The sequence below is a fragment of the Notolabrus celidotus genome, chromosome 22, assembly GCF_009762535.1.
Source record: "Notolabrus celidotus isolate fNotCel1 chromosome 22, fNotCel1.pri, whole genome shotgun sequence".
Classification (NCBI taxonomy): domain Eukaryota; kingdom Metazoa; phylum Chordata; class Actinopteri; order Labriformes; family Labridae; genus Notolabrus; species Notolabrus celidotus.
Genome location: NC_048293.1, coordinates 1,684,860 through 1,700,623, shown reverse-complemented (window position 1 = coordinate 1,700,623; position 15,764 = coordinate 1,684,860). Strand labels below are relative to the sequence as shown.

The window sequence follows — 15,764 nt, the reverse complement described above, 5'->3', positions numbered from 1 at the left end:
AAGATAAGATAAGATAAGATATTACTTTATTGATCCCCCGGGGGGGAAATTCAGTTGTTACAGCAACCCATACATAAGTACAATCAAGAAAGAAGTTTCAATAAGTACAAAATAAGTACAATAAGTACAAAATAAGATAAAAAAAATAAGTACAAAATAAAAATAAAAATAAGTAAAATAAAATAGATAAATACAGCTAGAATACAATTTAGGTATATACAATGTTACAAATGGAATTTAAATTAAATAGCAGTAATTACAGGCAGTATTAAAAAATGTTTCAGTAGTGACAGGTTGACATGGTGTGATTATGGTTGGTAATGACAAATTAAGCAATAAATAGAAGAATATTTGTATGTAATATGACCATGGGTTGTACTTAGAATAGTAATGTAATTTAACAAAATATAATATAGCAAGATAAATATATAATACAGTATATTATACATTATAATGCCAGCAGCAGTCAAGAGAGAGTTCAGGATGGGATGATGGATAACACAAAAAGGGAGAGGCCAGTTATTTTGAAGCATAATTTTAACATTTAGAAATGTAGATTAACCCCTTCAAATTACAAGTTTGCTGCTAGTATGGATGCAGACTCATGAAGTTATCTCAGAATATATGTTACTCAGGTCACCTTTCATCCAAAGAGAAGCCAAATGTTTTTTGTATATTTACATTAGATTTGAATGACATGAAAGACGCCTGGCATTCAAAGCAGACTGTGTTGACTCATGGTGTTCACCTCATCATAAGCCAGCTTTAAATCCTCTTAGAGAAAAGTTTCAACCTTTCAAAATGCTCATAACTCACTTTAAAGGAAGGGAGCAGGGCAGGGGTCAAAATAGTACAGAGAAAATAAAGGAGACTAAAAGAAGGAGCTCCTATATGTCATGGTCTGTTGGAAATGAAAGATCAGATGATTGACAGCTAACATGCTGTGACAGAAACTGTGTTTTATGAGGAAGTAGGCCAGTGTTTGAATGCTGGGTTTACTGCTTACTCAGCTCTCTGTCCAGCCCTCTGTCTCAGCTCCACCCCTGCAGCCTGAGGCCTCTTTTCTTTCTCTGTCATTCTCTCCTGTGATAAAGAGACGCTGTCACTGGAGCTCTGCCACCGCTCCAGGAAGTGGTTTCAGCCACAGGTGGGTGGAGCAGAGAGGGAGAGACACAGTGAGGGAAACAGAGTAAGAGATACAGATAGATTGAAGTAGAATGGCAGGTCAGAATTCCTTGTTCAAATAAATATTACAGCTACAACCTGCTCAGGTGGAGCCACTTTAAAGCTACAGTAGGCCCAGTTTAGCTCCCTCTCTACCTGTGACCCTGGAGCAGAGAGGCTCAGCCGGGTGTGTTGTGTTTGTGTCCCAGGACTCAGAGGAGCCCCCACGACTTGGGCCCCGCCCCGCAGAAGGTGTCCTCCATGTGTGCCTGGAGAGGGTCGGCCAGCTGGAGCTGTGGCTGCAGAAAGCTCAGAGGAGTCTGGTAGCTGCAGGACCGGCTGCTGCTGCTGCTGGATCATCGACCATGCAGGACAGCGTGGAGCAGCAGCTCCTCACCTGTCAGGTAAGCTCCGCCCACCATCAGGGAGTACCTAGATGACTCTGAGGGTAGAGGAAGTGAGATTGCTACAGTGAGATAAAACTAGACAAACTGTGAATTTTATTAAAGCTTTTGTTTCAACATACTTTTCAGAACTTTCAAAACGTGATAAAGGAAGCTGTTAGAAAACACTGATGAGTTTACTTTTGTTGTGTTAGTGTTTGAACTTTGTCATCTTTTTATTGCCTTATTGTTACCTTACTGTGTCTCATTTGATAGTCCATTTTATTGTATCAATCTACTCTTTTATGGAGTATATTTGCTTGATATAGACCTCAGGGCAGAAGCAGATCCAAGGGGTGGACAGCTCCTTTCTTGAACTTTGATTGACCACCCCAAAATCCTAAACCCTGATTTGGGGGACTGCCCTTAAATATGACATGGGACTTATTGAAAGCCACTATTAGGGTGTTGCAACAGGCTGCCTTTAGCTTTTTGCAGTTCACTGTTGCACAATTCCCTCTTGTTCGTACCTTAAATCGTGACCACGAACAAACATCTCAGTAAGTCATTAAAGCTGGGGTTGGCAGTCTTGTAGTTGAATTTGAATGTAGCTTTTCCTCATGACTCCGTCTAACCCCTCCCCTCCTCCCTCGGAGCTCCTCCAAAACGACGCCCCCCCCGCTCACATGCACGAGCGCCACTGATTCTCGACCATATGATCGTGACTGATTCAAAACCGGTCCTCACCAAAACATTCTCATAGTGAAAGTTAAAAACACAAACAAACATGGCTGCTGTTAGTACTCACAACTGTCATTCTAGCATTATCCAGTTGTACTGGTGACACGATATCAGGAGAAAAGTTATAACACATATATAATACTGTAACAACTCTACTGTTTGTTAAACGTGTTCAGTGTAGATGTTCTTAATTCCTACAGTGTTGACAGTCAGTGAAGGCATCAGGAGAGGTGTAGAGTGTGTGAGCGGGAGAGAGGAGAGACAAGAGGAGAAGTTCTTCATTCATTCAAACATTGATTGTTGTTTTGTTGGTTGGTGTGATCACGGCCGACAGTGACCGGTTATTAAAGATCAACGTGTTCACGAATCGGCTCGTCATCACTACAGCGTCCGGACGGACGCTACAGTACATCTACATTTCTGTAGGACTTACTGAACGTCATTAATTATTCTGCTTGTTGGTGAGAGCTTTTTAGACTCTGATCCGGACTACAGTCCTGAGCAAAGCACCTCATCAGGTCAGAGGGGACAGGCCCGAGGACGAGCGAGAGGGGCAGTAAATAGAGTCAGGGGAAGTAGAGGCAGGAGACGGGGACTCGGAGGAGTGCACGCTGGGGAAATGTACGCGCAGGAGGCGGGCAGAACGGCTGGATGGGATTTGATTGGTTTAAAATTTGGGGAGCCAAAAAAAGGTGATTGGTTAGTGTTTTCCCAGGTTTACTCCGGCTGTAGATAGCAGCTTTTTTTCACTCTTTTTTAAGAACACATTATGTAATGATTACCATCAGGACATAAAGATCATTTTAACCAGTATGACAAAAAGTGGATCTAAATCTGATTACCAACCCCAGCTTTAAATAATTTAGCTTCATAGATTTATGTGTTGCCATTCTTTTGTGTTACTTTATAATTATGTTTAAAAATATAAACAGAATATAAAATATTTTAGAATAAATAATTTACATTTGTGATTGTATGTAAACATACCCAAAGAGAAGCCTCAACTTTTGGAACTCCCTTTAGTGACTGGCTGCTGCATAGGTGTTAAGGCCCGCCTCTTCCATCGAAACAGATGGAACATGGCTCAAACTAGAATATTAAAATACACGTCCAAGTCTTTTTCAAACATTCTTTCTGTCATTCTGCTGATTTATATCCAAGTTGTCGTTTTTTGAGAAGTTTACTTTTTATAGTTGATTTTACAAAGAGAGGATGTGACATCATGATTGACAGCTCTGTTGACAAATGAGGGCAGATTAAAGGTGGAACAGAGAGAGAAAATTGTAACAAACACTAACACAAGAGTCATCAAGTTTTTTAGCACAACTAGCATCCACTTCAAATCAACATCCGTATCTGTTCAGCTGTGGACTGTACCCACCTGAGGGATCTCTGGTGTTTTATTGATAAGCTAACTGTGTGTTTTGGATAGAGGGAGAGGTGTAACATCATCTGATGTCAAGATTGTTTCTGCACATGTTGGACTCTGAAAATACGTCACCAGGACAACATGTAGCGCCCATCGAGGGGGTGTTTTGGCTTCACTTTTGTACAATGGGAGGGGATGGAGGCACATCATCCATATTAATGAACAGTCAATGGTGTGCACACATATGTCATGCCATGCTGGATAAGTCAGTGCCCCTGCTGGGCAACCCCAGTCAAAATATAATGGACATGCCCCTCACTCACAACAGTGATGTTGACCTCCAGAAGAGCACTGTGTGCAGTTGATGAGAACATAACCTGATGTAGAAATGGTTTAAAAACTATTGAAGTTCTTGCAGGTACATTTCAAACTTACAATTAGACATCTTCCAACATGCTAATCCCTCTATTAATACATGTTTGGCTGCTGTTTAATAAGACAGTCATGTGTTATTGAAGACATTTTGATAAGAATAAATGTCAGCTGTGATTCTTTCATCATTTAGTCAGAAAACAAATACATTTTCTACATTATTAGAAGCTTTTTCAATTAAATATCCTTTATCCTGGTTTGGCTTGAGACTCCTGAGAGGTAGTGTTTTCTGAGAAGATCACAAAACATTCTTGTAGAAACAGGCAAGGGCCTTCTAAAACTGTTGCAACATGGTTGAAATAACACTGAGATGCTAATGATAGCTTCAGACCAAGGCGCCTAAAAGTATGTTTTCAACAGGGTCAACAAACTCCTGGCCTTTTGTTGTGTCTTCCATTCTCTACTGGGTTAGAGAAAACAGGTTACACTGTGTGCTTTTGATCTACTGCAGTTACTGTAGTTTGCCGAAACATACAAAAATGCACCTACTGCAGCTTCAGTGACCAAAAATGAAGCTTCATCAACAGAGCATTGAGTGACAGAGAGGATAGAGTGCAGAGAGTTTCATTGACAGCTGATCTCTGGGAAAGAAAGTACAGATCAAATGCATTTGTCACTTTGTCTGGTAACTTGAAACAACAATAATTCACCCCACAGTCAAAGGATTAAACCACAGATGCACTGACTCAGTTTGAAGTTATGAAGAGAGAAGTTGAACTGGTTTTAAGATCAGCATGAGCAGTCTGAGATCAGAATAGTAACAATCAGAGGCCACTGATGGAGCCACATGACTGCTAAAAAAAAAGTCAGGTTACAAAGTGTCAGTGGAGGGGGGAAACATGATTTGGAAATCTTTCCAAAATGTAAATATTTTCTTTTATAAATAACATCTCCTGAGATCACAACAGATTTGTGATAAAATAAGTGCGTGATAGAGATGTTTTCGCGTCTTCGAATTTCCAGTTTCCCTCCTGCTCCGTTCACTGCTGTTCTTCTAAGACCTTTAGATTCCCTCTGTGTCTGAGTTAGAGTTAAAACAGTGTAATGACATATGTGAAGTACACTGCGTGCACAATTAGTAGGTATGTTGCATTTTTGTGAATATTTCAAAAACTATATCAACAGTCGTTTTCAAATTTGTCAAGAAGTCAGATAGTGAATATATTTCTTCAACTGTGTGGTTAAAATGATGCTTTTCAGCTGTATTTTTAAATAAATGCAGAATCTGCAGAAATGAGCGTGCCAAATTATTATGCAAGTTGGTGATAAGAGCATATAACTTGTGAAAATTAAAAACTAGGCACCGTTTTAACGTTCTATTGATTGAGAATAAAGGCTGCACGGTGGTGCAGTGAGTAGCACTGTTGCCTCACAGCTGGAAGGTTCCTGGTTCGAATCCCCGGTTGGTCAGGTGCCTTTCTGTGTGGAGTTTGCATGTTCTCCCCGTGCATGTGTGGGTTCTCTCCGGGTACTCCGGCTTCCTCCCACGGTCCAAAAACATGCTCACCAGGTTAATTGTTAACTCTAAATTGCCCGTAGGTGTGAGTGTGTGCGTGAATGGTTGTCTGTCTCTCTGTGTTAGCCCTGTGATAGGTTAGCGACCTGTCCAGGGTGTACCCTGCCTTCCGCCCGAAGTCAGCTGGGATAGGCTCCAGCCCCCCGTGACACCTAACGGGATAAGCGGTCAAGATAATGGATTGAGAATAATAATATTTACTACAACTGTATTCAAACTTCAACAAAAAACAACAGTTTTCTTTACATTTGTTACAAAATAAAAGTGTTAATGTCTTTGAAACATTTCAAATCTAATGTGTTTCTCTAATGTCCAATATAACCTCCTTTTCTTTCAGTGAGGGTCAGAGGTCACTGTAAACTGATTTAGTTTCTGAGGACTTCTCTGCTGACTCTGTGAGCTGTACCTTGTATGGCTTTCCAAAGATGCTCTTTAAGCTGTATTTCTTGCCATTACTGTAAATTATCTTCTTTATTATTGACCACAAGTTCTCAGTCGGGTTGAGATCAGGTGAGCAGGCAGGCCAGTTCATGAGATGTTCCTCTTTTGTATTTTCCTGCATGGAGGAAAAGACATTCAGCTAAAGTGAAAAAGATGCTAGTGTTCATGCGTGAGCACAATGCACCGTCACATGCCTCATGTTATTCCCAGGACAGGACGGCATCTCAGGGCTTTAAAGAGGATCGCCTCATGAACTGGCCTGCCTGCTCACCTGATCTCAACCCGACTATAATAGTCATAATTTGGCACGCTCATTTCTGCAGATTGTGCATTTATTTATAAATAAAGCTGAAAAGCATCATTTTAACCACACAGTTGAAGAAATATATTCACTATCTGACTTCTTGACAAATTTGAAAACGACTGTTAATATAGTTTTTGCAATATTCACAAAAATGCAACTTACTTAATAATTGTGCACGCAGTGTATAACCGAATATAAAAACAGTGGCATAATTTCCCTCACTATATAGCCCAAAAAGATCTTTATTTTCCTATAAAGTTGTAAAAATCTGCTTTCAGAATGTATTTAAAATAGTTTTTTAGAAATAACTTTTACATTTATTTTCATTTGTATTACATGACAAAATTGTGATTTTAATATAATTCTAGTTTTAACTCTAAATGTAGACTGAGCTCTTCTTCTTGGTTCTCAGGTCACAACACTCTCAGGCAGAGGTGTCAAAAGTATTCACATTCATTACTCAGGTAGAAGTATAGATACTAGGGTTTAAAAAGACTTCTGTAGAAGTTGAAGTATCAACTCAAGCTTTTTCAAGTCAAAGTGTAAAAGTTCTGGTTTCAAAACTACTTCAAGTATAAAAGTCAAAGTAATGTAAGGGGGAAAAATGCCATTAAGGACAAAAGCTTAGGCTGCTACACAGGGGCCTATAGTGTACTACCCCACCTCCCAAAATAAACATGTTTCTAAAGGCCATAATGACTATGATGTTATATTAATATGCTAATGTTGAAATATTTGAGTTGAACCTGTTTCAGCTGCATTTATGCCCATTGAAAATGATTGATTAAAGAACATATATGTGTACTACTGAGCATTAACGTGTTTCATGGAGCGGAGGATATGATGACTAGTTGCCTATAAGTATTGTAATGGTGCAAAAAGTCAAACTTCACAGGCATGTTATCAACAGCCTTTATTGGAATGTCAATGTACATTAATGTGTTTTTTTTTTTAAAGATGACAAGCCGAAATGAAATAAGAGTAACTAGGCTGTTTTTAAAATGTAAGGAGTAGAAAGTAAAAAGTGGGCAGAAAAATAATTACTCCAGTAAAGTATAGATACCCAAAATTTCTAATTAAGTAAGGTAACAAAGTATTTGTACTTCGTTACTTGACACCTCTTCTCTCAGGTGAGTCTCAGTGAGCCAGAGTTCAGCAACTGTTGCCTGCTCTGGTTTTATGACCTCTTAAGTTTTCTTTGTAGATAACCCGACTCTTCACTAACAGCTGGACTGCTGGTGAGAAAGTGAAACAACAATGGTCTCACTGAACAAACTTATAGCCGTCCTCCTTATCAAACTATCAAACATTCTTATCTCTCTTTTTTTTTTAAATTGGTTGACTCATTAACCCTTTCTGATATTTAATGTAGTAATACTTTAGTAACTGTTTCACGTCTCTTTAATGTAAACTGTCAAGGTGTTTAGTGCCAGTGGCTAATATTTGTATTGAGGGTGGTGTTCAAAGTGACTTCAATCAGCAAAGGGTTGTAGTTTAACTCTAACATTTGGCTCTTCATGACCAAGCAAACACAAGAAAGAAGGCTGCAGAAAAAGGCAGCAGCTGCAGCGGAGACGCTGCCTCTATGGCTATTTTTAGATTCATAATTCTTGATTAAAGGTGACATATCATGCAAAATCAACTTTTTAATGGTTCTCTACCTGAAATATGTTTCCCTGGCATGTCTACAAACCCCCCGTAAATGAAAAAAGTCCATTCTGCCCCAGTTCTGATTTCTCCACCTTTCTGTAAATGTGTGCTGAAACCAGCCGTTTCAGTTTTCAGTGTTTTTCATACGTCACAACGATATCTGGTCTGTAACTGAAGTCAGAGCTCAGAGCTTGTTCAGCCCATAGACTGTATAAAATACAACTCAACCCCTCCTCTGTTTTTCATTCCCTGCACACGTGTGCTAACAAGGAGCTTAGGAGGGAGGCATGCTAGTTGTAGGCTGGTCGGTTTTACTCCCCACGTCTGCAGATTTGAAGATCTAGTGGATGATTTTTATTTATCATGGATAAGTGCTAGCGCTAGTTAGCATAGCCACATAGCGACATGTTCGTAGCTGTGTACCAAGACACACGTCGACATACTGACAAATAAAACAACAAGAAACACTAAATCTGTGACCAATCCTTCAGAAAGGTCCCGCTGCCTTTCTGACAAAGGTCGGTTTTACTCCCCACGTCTGCAGATTTGAAGATCTAGTGGATGATTTTTATTTATCATGGATAAGTGCTAGCGCTAGTTAGCATAGCCACATAGCTACATGTTAGTATCTGTGTACCAAGACACACGTCGACATACTGATAAATAAAACAATAAGAAACACTAAATCTGTGACCAATGGTTCAGAAAGGTCCTGCTGCAGGCCCCTCTCCGTCAGGATCAGATTCTGGATCAGATTCAGAGGGTTGAAGTAACGCCGGTCTGTGAGCAGCCGTGTATATTCAGCCAACATGTAAACATTAGATCAACGTGCTGGACAGCCGAGGCACATCCACTTCCTTAGGGGGCGTGGTCAGAGAGCTTATTCTCATTTAAAGGCACAGACACAGAAAACAGACTGTTCTGAGGAGGGCTGAAAAAGAGGGTTTTTCAGGCAGACCAAAATCTGATTTCAAAGTGTTTTTATGAGCATGAACTTTAAAGGCATGTTTTGGGGACCTCTTAGACCAATATATTTTGATGAAAAAAGCGTGATATGTCACCTTTAAACACTTGAAACAGTTTATTGATCAGTTAGGTATGATATACTATAACATACTATACCATTGGATACGATGACAAAACACGTAACATGACACGACACGCAAAATAAACAAAATAGACAAAAGGTAACGACATGACACAACACGAAGTAACAAACAAAACAAAACAAAAAAAAACACAACACAACAGGAACAAAACGACATGACAACTAATGAACAAAGCAAAACTAAATAAAACAAAAGGAAACAAATGAACAAAACAACATGACACGACACAAACTAACGAATGTAACAAAACTAAATGAAAGAACATGACATGAAACAAACAAACAAAACAACATGACAACATGACAAAACAAACAAAACATAACATGTGATGAACTAATGAATGTAACAAAAAAATAAAATGACACGAAACAAACAAACAAAACGACACGACATGAGAAACGAAACAAAATGAAATTACACCAAATGAATGAACAAAACGGCATGACACAACACATCACAACATGACACAAACTAACGAATGTAACACAAAAATGACACAAAACGAACAAACAAAACAACATGACATGACGAATGAAACAAAACAGTTTTTACAGAATTTAAGGAATTTAAGGAATTCCTCTAATAATTGGTCTTTGTCAAGAAGTCTCAGAAAATATAAATATGTGTGCATAGTAGTTAAAGCTGCTGTGAGGAACTTTTAGCTCATATCGATTCTGGCGCCCCCTTGTGGACAAAGTGATACCTCTTATCTCCTGTCCTGTACATGCAAAATAATTGTCTTCAGACAATAACCTCATCCTGTTGTCTTTTAACATTTAGACTTATCTTACAAAGTGATTATTTGCAATGAAAACAGCCAAAAAAGGGTGTTTCTAAAGCGAGATGTCAATCATCTGTTCTGACACCTACCCCCACAGAGCAGTTTTAGACCTTAAAATGACAACAGAGAAGCTATCAGTATTGTTGTAGATGGTCTTGTTTGCTTTTGAGGGTCATAAAGAAGCATCAGTATCAGTTTCAGTCTGTTTCTCAGCCAGTTAAAAACTCCTCATAGTGCCTTTAAGTACTTTAAAACAACAATACTAAGGTCTCTACCTTGGTAGATAGATTATTATTCATTGTTGACGTTCGACAGGTCCGGCTCTGTATGATTCATTCATTGTTATCTTAGCCCTCAGTCACCACACTGCTGCTCTCACAGGATTTATTGCCATGTCCTTGTTCTGAGCTTCAGCAGGATTGACCCTGACAGTAACTGGAGCCTCCATTAAAGTTTCAGCGGTTACACACGTCACACAGTCACACGTCACACGTCACAGGTCACCTTTGAATGAAGCTTTTAGAGTAAACAAACAGCAGCTGATGGGATCTATTTTTCCATTCAGATGCACTGGATGCCTTAATTATGATCAAGATTAGACTCTTACTTTAAACACACAGCGTACAGGCTTATTAAATGTTGAATATGTGTGTTTTGATGTACAGGAGATGTTCCTGGAGATCGAGCAGAAGGTCTCCGGCCTCTCAGCCCTCGGCCCAGCCTCGGACCTGCAACAGGGCGAAATGAGAGCTGTGGGATCTCAGCAGGAAGATGCTGAGCTGCTGTCCTCCAAACTGGAGCTGCTGAAGGCAAACCTGGTGTCCTTCCACCAGCTGCTGCAGGAAAGACAGGGAGAGGAAAGAGTCAGCGTCTATAGAGAGCCACAGGAGCAGGTACATAGATTAACCTATGTCCAAATAAGAGTGAAAAACGTTGCACATTATGCACAGGAACAGTGTCTAATAGTGGTTGTACTTATGTGATGTTTGGAGGTGCATCTTCACTGTTTTTGTGCTTTTGTCAAAAAAACATAAAAGTAAGTGCACATGTGATTTGAAACATGCATGAAAAATGTGTCAAAAATAGAGATCTACAGTCATGGCCAAAAGTTTTGAGAATGACACAAATATTACATTTTCACAAAGTCTGCTGCTTCAGGGTTTTTAGGTGTTTTTGTCAGATGTTTCTATGGTATAATGAAATACAATTAGAAGCATTTTATAAGTATCGAAAGCTTTTATTGAGAATTACACAGAATTCATGCAATAAGTCAATATTTGCAGTGTTGACCCTTCTTTTTCAAGACCTCTGCAATTCTCCCTGGCATGCTGTCAATCAACTTCTGGACCAAATCCTGACTGATGGCAGTCCATTCTTGCATAATCAATGCTTGGAGTTGGTCAGAATTTGTGGGTTTTTGATTGTCCACCCGCCTCTTGAGGATTGAGCACAAGTTCTCAATGGGATTAAGATCTGGGGAGTTTCCTGGCCAAGGGCCCAAAATCTTAATGTTTTGTTCCCCGAGCCATTTTGTTATGATTTTTGCTTTATGGCAAGGTGCTCCATCATGCTGGAAAAGGCATTCTTCATCACCAAACTGCCCTTGGATGGTTGGGAGAAGTTGCTCTCGGAGGACGTTCTGGTACCATTCTTTATTCATGGCTGTGTTTTTAGGCAAGATTGTGAGAGAGCCCACTCCCTTGACCGAAAAGCAACCCCACACATGAATGGTCTCAGGATGCTTCACTGTTGGCAAGAGACAGGACTGATGGTAGCGCTCACCTCGTCTTCTCCGAACAAGCCTTCCTCCAGATGCCCCAAACAATGGGAAAGGGGATTCATCAGAGAAAATGACTTTACCCCAGTCCTCAGCAGTCCAGTCCCTGTACCTTCTGCAGAATATCAGTCTGTCCCTGATGTTTTTACTGGAGAGAAGTGGCTTCTTTGCTGCCCTCCTTGACACCAGGCCTTCCTCCAAAAGTCTTCGCCTCACTGTGCGTGCAGATGCACTCACACCTGCCTGCTGCCATTCCTGAGCAAGCTCTGCACTGGTGGTGGCCCGATCCCGCAGCTGTAACACCTTCAGGAGACGGTCCTGGCGCTTGCTGGACTTTCTTGGGCGCCCTGGAGCCTGTTTGGCAACAATTGAACCTCTCTCCTTGAAGTTCTTGATAATTGGATAGACGGTTGACTGAGGTGCAATCTTACTCGCTGCTATAAACTTCCCTGTTAGGCCCTTTTTGTGCAATGCAATGATGGCTGCACGTGTTTCCTTGCAGGTAACCATGGCTAACAGATGAGGAACAATGGTGTCATGCACCATCTTCCTTTTAAAGTGTCCAGTCACTCAATCATGACAGATTGATCGCCAGCCTTGTCCTCATCAACACCCACACCTGTGTTAATGTGTGTGACACCTGTGTGTCATTGAAATGATGTTAGCTGGTCCTTTTGTGGCAGGGCTGAAATGCAGTGGAAATGTGTTTTTGGTGATAAAGTTCATTTTCAAGGCAAAGAGGGACTTTGCAATTAATTGCAGTTGAGCTGATCACTCCTCATAACATTCTGGAGTATATGCAAATTGCCATTATAAAAACTGAAACAGCAAACTTTGTGAAAATTAATAGTTGTGTCATTCTCAAAACTTTTGGCCATGACTGTAGTGGGAGATCTCTATGGCACGAAAAATATTTTAATAACTTCTTTTCATTCCCAAATTTAGAACCCCCCCTCCTTTTTCTCTTACTGTCTTCATCCTTCATTTTCTCATTTAACATGTATCTGGTTTATGAGTATCAAAGGATGTTATGTTTGAAGGCCAGTTCTTCAGCTGTTGAGGGCAGATCAGACGCTGCACATGTGGCAAAGTCACTCCCTGATAATTATTAACAGGTTTGCAAATAAACCACCACAGGCTAAGGAGCAGCATGCAAGAGGCTTCATGCTGATCACTGAAGCAGGTCTGTTTAGTTTCATACCTGCAGAGGAGAAGCAGAGGTATTTTAGAGTCTTCTGAGGTCACAAGTCCAGTCTCAACACTCACATAGAAGAAACTGCACGTCCACATGCACATTTTACAGCTCCTGTGCAGAGATGTTAGCTGGTTGTAAAATAACCTGAAATGAATACTGATGCCTCTTTATGACCTGCAGACACACACAAGAACATCAACATAAAAAAACAGACTATCTGTATAGAGTTGTTCTTAATGCCTGACGCCGCTGCTGCAGGGTCGGTGTCAGGTGAAGTCATTAGCATCACTCTGCAGAAACAGCCTTTTTTTAAACACCTGTTGCAGCAAATATTCTCAATGAACAATACATTAAACTGTTAAAATACAGCAGGCTCACACATTTGTGATTAATGGATTCTTATTTATTATTCAGGACAAATTATGAAAGAGATATGAGATGCTGCTTTGTCCACAGGGGGGGCGCCAAAATCAGCACACACCAGTGATTGGTTGGTGGGACATCAGTATTAAAGTTAGCTCGATTACAAAGTAAAATCAGCCTGCTTGCAATGGTTGACAGATTAGCTTCCGTTCAGGTTCCCCAGCTACTTTCTCAACAAAGGGGCGGAGCTAACAGGTATCCCCTGTGGTTAATACACTTATAAGTACAACCCGACTTCAAACAAACCACCTACACTTTAACCAAAAACTTGCTCAAGCCTTTACCAAGTCAAACTTTATATAAAAGTTGATTTTTTTCACTTTCATATCTTTTTATTACATTTTTGCAGACAGTACAAACAGATGTCATACAAGTCAGATAAGACATAGTATCTGCATAGTATAGAACAAAAATCCCCCAATTAAACAGAAAGAAGAACAGACAAGACAATAGAAAATAAATCCCCATTACCCTGCCAACCCTCACCCTCCCAGCTTCCTAAGGTAGTTGTCCATTAGCGACCGTCTTATTACAGATACTAGTAAACAATACAAGTAGACGCAGAACAAACGTAAGTATAAGTACACACAGTTCAACAGTTAGTGAAATTAATAACAATGATAATAAATGACAATAATGGGCTGCACGGTGGTGCAGTGGGTAGTGCTGTTGCCTCACAGCTAGGAGGTACCTGGTTCGAATCCGCGGCCAGGCGGGTGCCTTTCTGTGTGGAGTTTGCATGTTCTCCCCGTGCATGCGTGGGTTCTCTCCGGGTACTCCGGCTTCCTCCCACAATCCAAAAACATGCTCAGGTTGATTGATCACTCTAAATTGCCCGTAGGTGTGAGTGTGTGCATGAATGGTTGTCTGTCTCTCTGTGTTAGCGACCTGTCCAGGGTGTACCCTGCCTTCCGCCCGAAGCCAGCTGGGATAGGCTCCAGCCCCCCGTGACCCCTAACGGGATAAGCGGTCAAGATAATGGATGGATGGATGGATAATAAATAAACAGACAAATAAATAAATAAATACAAATTTAAAATAAATTTAAAAGGGGGGGGGGGTTCTCTCTCCAGCACTCAACTCTGCTCACGCTGTGTCTCCAGCATCATCAGGAGTGATAGAAAGCTTGTCTCTAATAAAGCTTATCAGGGGGCCCCAAGTCTTGTTGAAGGATGTTAGAGACCCTTTCTGTGAGAACATTAGCTTCTCCAATTTTAAACAGTGTAAGACATCCTGTAACCATCTATTGTGAGTTTGGGGGGGATACAAGTTTCCATTTAAAAAGGATCGAGCGCCTGGCCAGTAAGGTGGTGAAGGCAATGACGCGATGAACAGTTGAGGGTACATTTTCTGTCAGCGGGAGACCGAACAGAGCAGTCAGAGGGGCCCGGTGTTAAAGACATATCAAGAGCTTGACCGAGAGTATCAAACATAGTGGACCAGAAGTTGGTGAGTTTTGGGCATGTCCAGAACATGTGTAAATGGTCCGCCGGAGATCTTTTACAACGGTTGCAAGAATCTCTATGATTTGGATATATTTTAGCCAACCTAGTATTTGAAGTTGGCTTTGTGGAGTACCTTGCACTGCATTAGGCCATGCCTGGCACATATAGACGATGAGTGGACCAGTTTTAAAATGTCTCTCCATTGGCTATCTGAAATACTCGTCTCCAGATCATGCTCCCAGGATTCCTTAACCAATGTAGTGGTGACTGGGTTCAGGAGGCCAATCCTATTGTAGATAACAGATATCAATCGTTTTTGGTCAAAGCTAAGAGAAAGGAACTGATCAATTTTTGCCTCTGGGTGGCGATTTGGGAAATGAGGAAACTGTTTTGGGATGAAGTGTCTTACTTGGAGGAATCGAAAAAAGTGAGTACTGGGCAAATTGTATTTTGATGACAGGGACGTGAAAGATGAAAAGACTCCATTTTCATACAAGTCGTTCGAGTGTTTTAAAGCTGGGGTTGGTAATCAGATTTAGATCCACTTTTTGTTATACTGGTTAAAATGATCTTTATGTCCTGATGGTAATCATTACATAATGTGTTCTTAAAAAAGAAGGAAGAAAAGCTGCTATCTACAGCCGGAGTAAACCTGGGAAAACACCAACCAATCAGCCTTTTTTGGGTGCCAACATTTTAAACCATTCAAATTCCGTCCTGTCATTCTGCCCGCCTCCTGCGCGTACATTTCCCCAGCGTGCACTCCGAGTCTCCGTCCCCTGCCTCTGCTTCCCCTGACTCTACTGACCGCCCCTCTCACTCGACCTCGGGCCTGTCCCCTCTGATCCGATGAGGTGCTTTGCTCAGGACTGTAGTCCGGATCAGAGTCTAAAAAGCTCTCGCCACGGGGGCTCTGACAAGCAGAAGAATGAATGACATTTAGTAAGTCCTACAGAAAATGTAGATGTATTGTAGCGTCCGTCTGGACTCTGTAGGGATGACGAGCCGAGTCGTGAACATGTTGATCTTTAATA

At 40.8% G+C, this 15,764-nt stretch overlaps 1 protein-coding gene across 1 annotated transcript in view; it reads left to right on the top strand.

Moving 5' to 3' along the window:
* Positions 1 to 15,764, top strand: part of LOC117805737 (nesprin-2-like) — an 89,717-nt gene that overhangs the window by 887 nt on the left and 73,066 nt on the right. Inside the window, exons 2-3 of the mRNA XM_034674264.1 lie at positions 1,374 to 1,568; positions 10,556 to 10,783. Of these exons, the coding sequence (XP_034530155.1) occupies positions 1,530 to 1,568; positions 10,556 to 10,783 (267 nt within the window). The 5' untranslated portion in view covers positions 1,374 to 1,529. The remainder of the gene's footprint in view (positions 1 to 1,373; positions 1,569 to 10,555; positions 10,784 to 15,764) is intronic.